This window comes from Camellia sinensis, chromosome 9, assembly GCF_055761805.1.
Source record: "Camellia sinensis isolate YWXY chromosome 9, ASM5576180v1, whole genome shotgun sequence".
Taxonomy (NCBI): Eukaryota; Viridiplantae; Streptophyta; class Magnoliopsida; order Ericales; family Theaceae; genus Camellia; species Camellia sinensis.
Genome location: NC_138969.1, coordinates 160,850,920 through 160,856,579, shown reverse-complemented (window position 1 = coordinate 160,856,579; position 5,660 = coordinate 160,850,920). Strand labels below are relative to the sequence as shown.

At 36.5% G+C, this 5,660-nt stretch overlaps 1 protein-coding gene across 1 annotated transcript; it reads left to right on the top strand.

Annotated features, from left to right (window-relative positions):
* Positions 1-1,343: 1,343 nt before the first annotated feature.
* LOC114321332 (protein FAR1-RELATED SEQUENCE 5) lies at positions 1,344-4,466 on the top strand. The gene is made up of 4 exons (XM_028268495.2): positions 1,344-3,943; positions 4,030-4,095; positions 4,198-4,275; positions 4,416-4,466. The coding sequence occupies exons 1-4, from the start codon at positions 1,670-1,672 to the stop codon at positions 4,464-4,466; spliced, it is 2,469 nt and encodes an 822-aa protein (XP_028124296.2). The 5' UTR covers positions 1,344-1,669.
* The last annotated feature ends 1,194 nt before the right edge of the window (positions 4,467-5,660 follow it).

Here is a 5,660-nt window from a genome sequence, read left to right as displayed (position 1 = left end):
TAAATCAGATCCTCATGTTTGTCAAATCATTGTTGATATTTATAGAAAAGACAGAAAAAATAATATGTTAAAAAAATTCAACAATGCTAGGTAGTTCAAAATTTTGTGATTCAAATGGCTCAAATCACTTAAAACGACGTCGTTTTGAGTGTAAATAAATATAAAACGACGTCGTTTTGACAGATTTGAACTATTTGAGTCACAAAATTTTGAGCTACCAAACATTTTTCAAAAAAATTATACTGCAATATGCAAAAAGTATATAAAAATATTTTACAATATGTGAAAAATATATTAAAATTATAAATATTTCAACATTTTGTGATTGTTATTGACTGCCTTTAAGGTTGTCATTAGCATGACCATTTTATGATAGTGTCAAAATAAATTCAAAACTCAAAAAAAAGCACTTTAAGTGGTATTGAAATTTATTGAATATGTACATATTTAAAATTTTAAAATATATATATATATATATATATAAGAGGAAAAGAAATGCCATGACCTTAGGGCCCATGTGGAGTCCGTGCCCCTAACGGCCCAACCTAAAGAATGGCAATCGCGGTGCAGGGCTCGAAAGACTAATGGCTCGAATGGCTCGAATTTTTTCCCGCGTGAAATTTTGATTCACGTGGAGCTCACGTGTTCTGCACAAAGTGATGAAGAAAAATGAAACAAAAGAGCAGAAACCAGAGAGGAGAAAAGGGAGAGAGAGGGAGACGATCACGACAGCGAGAGAAGGTTGCAACCACGACGACGAGGGCGAGACAGACGACGACGACCGACCTGGTGTTCACTGACGGGCGTCGCTGACCACCGTCCAGCGGTGTTCGGAATCTCCATTTTGTATCTGTAGGTAAGGAATTTGAGATGTATGTTAATACAAAAAACGTTTGTCTCAACTGAATCTGGAGACAATTACTTACCTATCTGTAGGTAAGTAATCTGTATGTTGAATCTGTAGGTAAGTAATCTGTATGTTGAATCTGTGTGTATTTAGCAGATTCAACACACTGAATCTGGAGACAATTACTTACCTATCTACAATTACTTAATCTGTATGTTCTCCACTGAATCTCCATTTAATAATGATCTATGTATGTTAAAAAAATTCTGCACTTAGGCTCCACTGCAGCTATGTACCATCTGGTTATTGATCTTTGTTTGTTATTGATTGAACATCTGGTTATTGATATGTGTATGTTAAAAAAAAAATTTTGGTTGTTCTGGAAGCAAGCCCTCTGTTAAACATTTCCATGGTAGTGATGCATGCCAATTGTTTGATGAAAGTCCACATAGAGAACTTAGCCTATTTTTTGTGTTGGTTGAGTTCACATGAAAAATCAGGACTTCCCTTACTGTGTAATCAACTTAACTGAAACATATATTTTCAGTTTGTTTCTGAACTCCCCACCGCAACATAAATTTCCTTGTAATCAACTTAACTCAACCATAGATTTTTAGTTTGCTTTTGATTCTGTTTGTTAAAATGAATCAACCTCCTCGAGCCATGCACCACCTTCTAATCTCAGTGTGTTGAATTAATATCAGTGTTGTTGAATTAATATCAGTGTTGAATTTCATCTCAGTTTGAAAAATTGAAATGCACATACATGCACTTACAGTTTAGTTTCTATTTGGTTTGAAGCTACACGAACTACACACTTCAATGGACATTGATTCAACTAATCCTTCATTAAATGGGAGTGAGGAAGTTGAAGAGGCGGAAAACAATCCGTCATTAAATGACATTGGTGAAGTTGAAGAACCTATGAAGGGCATGTGTTTTAGCTCAAAGCAAGAAGTATATTCATTTTATGCAAAATATGCGAAGCGCGTCGGATTTGCTGTAGCTTATAGATCACGGAATATTGGACAAGATGGGGAAGTAAAATACTTTGGAGTTGAATGTACTCGGGCACGCAAGAGAACAAAACGATCAGAAGTACACCCTCTCGAACCATCTTTGTCATCATTCATTGACTGTAAAGCAAAGGTTAGAGCAACTCTACAAAAGGATGGAAGTTTTAAGTTGACCACAGTTGTCCTTGAACATACGCATGACTTGATTCCTAGTGACTCACGACATTTTGTAATGAATAAAAGAATTCTTACCCCTGTGAAGAGAAGACTAGAAATTAACGATGAAGCAGAAATAGGGGTGGCTAGGAATTTTCATTCTATAGTTGTTGAAGCAGGGGGGTATGAGGCATTAACATTTGATGAACAAGATGCCAGGAATCATATTCAGAGTATGAGAAGATTGAGGCTTGGGGTCGGAGATGCTGAATCAGTTGCACTTTATTTTCATAGGATGCAACAACAAAATTCGAACTTCTATTATGCAATTGACCTCGATGAAGATGGTCGCATGCGAAACTTGTTTTGGGCTGATGCAAGGAGTAGGGCAACTTATAAAGCGTTTGGGGATGTGGTTTCATTTGACACAACTTACCTCACAAACAAATATGATATGCCATTTGCTCCGTTTGTAGGAGTTAATCACCATGGGCAGTCAATTTTGCTTGGTTGTGGGCTAGTATCTAATGAGAACACTGAAACATTTGTCTGGCTCTTCAGAGAATGGTTAAGTTGTATGTCTGACGTTCCTCCAAAAGCTATAATAACAGACCAGTGCAGAGCTATGCAAAATGCCATTGAAGTTGTCTTTCCAGAAGCTCGACATCGTTGGTGCTTATGGCATATCATGAAGAAAATTCCTGAAAAATTAAGAGGATATGCCCAATATGAATCCATCAAGCTTGCTTTGCAAACTGCAGTTTATGATTGTTTTACAAAACATGAATTTGATGAAGAATGGGAAGCGATGATTGGTAAGTTCAACTTAGATGATAATGACTGGTTGGGGGTATTATACAGTGAGCGACACAGGTGGATTCCTGCGTATGTGAAGGATGTTTTTTGGGCTGGCATGTCGACTACACAACGAAGTGAGAGCATGAACGCATTTTTTGATGGATATGTGAACTCAAAGACAACTTTAAAGCAATTTGTTGAACAATATGATAATGCCTTGAGAAGTAAGGTTGAGAAAGAGATGAAAGCAGACTTCAAATCTCGAAACAAATTGTATGATTGCTTAACGGTATATGAGTTTGAAAAGCAATTTCGTACAGCCTACACGAATGCAAAATTTAAAGAAGTGCAAGTAGAATTGAAACGGCTATTGTATTGTCGTGCGAATCTTGTCAAAGAAGAGGGAGCTATTTGTACTTATCATGTCAAGGAGGCTGTTCTTGTGGGTGAGAAAATGAAGACTGTGGAATTTGTTGTGTACTTTAATGCAACTGAATGTGAATTGCATTGTATGTGTCGGTGGTTTGAGTTTAGGGGCATTATGTGTGCCCATGCAATTACTGTGCTACTTGAGAGGTGTATATATCAGGTACCAGATCAATACATTGTATCAAGATGGAGAAAAGATATCGAAAGAGGGTACACATGCATTCCAACGGCATACACTAAAGCCGGGGCTGTTCTTAATGCAAAGTTGCATGACAAATACCACAAGATGTTGGACGAAATCATAGAAATAGCTGCCAACGATGATGGTAAACATGAAATGCTTGATCTTGGGCTGATAGAAATCAAGGATAGAGTGAGAAAAGACCAATCGGGTAGTGCGAGTCATGCACCACCTTGTACTAGTAATGTACCACATTGTCATAGTTCGTTGAGAAGTCCGTCTGCTCGTAGTACTACAAAAGCAAGCATGTCTCGCAACATGCTTAGTCCAATGGTTGCTCGCCGAAGAGGACGTCCATGTACGAAACGGAAGGTTAGCAAAGTGGATGCAATAGTGAATCGGTTGAAGGGAAAGAGTAAAAAGCCTCCAAAAGTTGACCCGGTTCATCAATGTCAGCCTCGGAAGTTAAATTTTCCTGGTACCGATGATATGCAAGACAATACTTATGATGAGCCGGTATGTATTTGAATTTTTATGTTGTTGGTTATTTTTTATTTTAATGTCTTCTATGTATAATGAAATTGTGTTACGATGATCATAAGGCGACGCAAACTGCACCTTACTATTTTCCTTGCATGGATGGCACACAACAGAGTATGTATGTACCGGTATGTGGTCAATGTTTAAACTAAAATATTGGTTCTTACTATTTTAATTACTATATATGTTGAATGGACAATATTTGTAAAGTGTACTTCTTTATTGAATAGACACAGTTTAATCAAATGCAAACGGTGGACAATATTGGAGGCACATCTCATACTCAAAGTTCGACAATCGGCTTCATGGTAATTTTTTATCACTGCTTTTAATTGGGAGCTATATGCATTGCCTTGGCCAAGTTCTATATATTAGATGTTTTGATTGGTGAAGGTTGGGATGTAATGGAGATGTTAAAGTATTTAAATAAAGATGTCATTTTTTTCAGGAAGAGGAGCTGCTGTCTTTGCTCCGTGATGAAGAAGATGCAGAATGCTGAATCTGATTCCTGATGCATTACCTGAAGATGGGTGACTGTTGTAAAAAATGCTCACTGACAACTACAAATATGTTGTTGTAAATCATCTATTTGGAGATGTGTCCTTTTACTGTAATGGTCATATTTTATGTTCAATGATGGCAAATGGATGTTGAATGGGCCAGATTTTGAATGTATATCTGTCATGCTGAAATGTATATATCTGATAGCCACATGTTATATTTTATGGTAATATTCCAGGTTTTGAATCTATGTTGAATTTGTATGTTGAATCTGCTGAATCTGCAGAACAGAATCTGCTGAATGAAGCATCACAGAATCTGAATGTTGAATCTGCAGAATCTGAATGCTGAACCAACAGAATCTGTATATTGAATTATGAATCTGCTGAATCTGTGTGTATGTTGAATCTATGAATCTGCTGAATCTGTCTGTATGTTGAATCTATAAATCTGCAGAACAGGTTTTGAATGTATGTTTTGAATGCTTAAAGGTTTTGAATGCTTGAAGGTTTTGAATCTGTATAACAGGTTTTGAATCTGTATGTTTTGAATGTGTATGTCTGTGAGCATAACAGGTTTTGAATGCATGTCTGTGAGCATAACAGGTTTTCAATGTATGTTTTGAATCTGTATGTCTGTGAGCATAACAGGTTTTGAATGTATGTTTTGAGCATAACAGGTTTGAATCAAGGCTTGAATCTGTATGTCTGTGAGCAAAACAGGTTTTCAATGTATCTGTGAGCATAACAGGTTTTGAATGCTTCAAGGCTTGAATCTGAATACAACAATGCTCCACATTTTGTATGATTGAATGCTCCATGCAAACGAATCCATTCTGTAAATCTGCCTGAATGGTCAATCTGTTGTGGTTCATATTTTTAACAGATCCATTCAATCTGCCTGAATACTCAATCTGTCATGCTCAATCTGTTATGCGCCACATCCATTGAAACAGATTCATCATAAAATGGTCCAAGTTATGGTTGTTCAAACAGTAAATTCATCCATTCAATCTGTTATGGTTGTTCAATCCATAATAAAACAGATCCATTGAAATTACATAATAGAATACGTCCATTACAAAATAGGTCCATTACAAAATACGTCCATTACAAAATATGTCCATTACATAATAGAATAGGTCATTCACATATGTCCATTACATCCATTCAAACACTTCCCAACATATTTC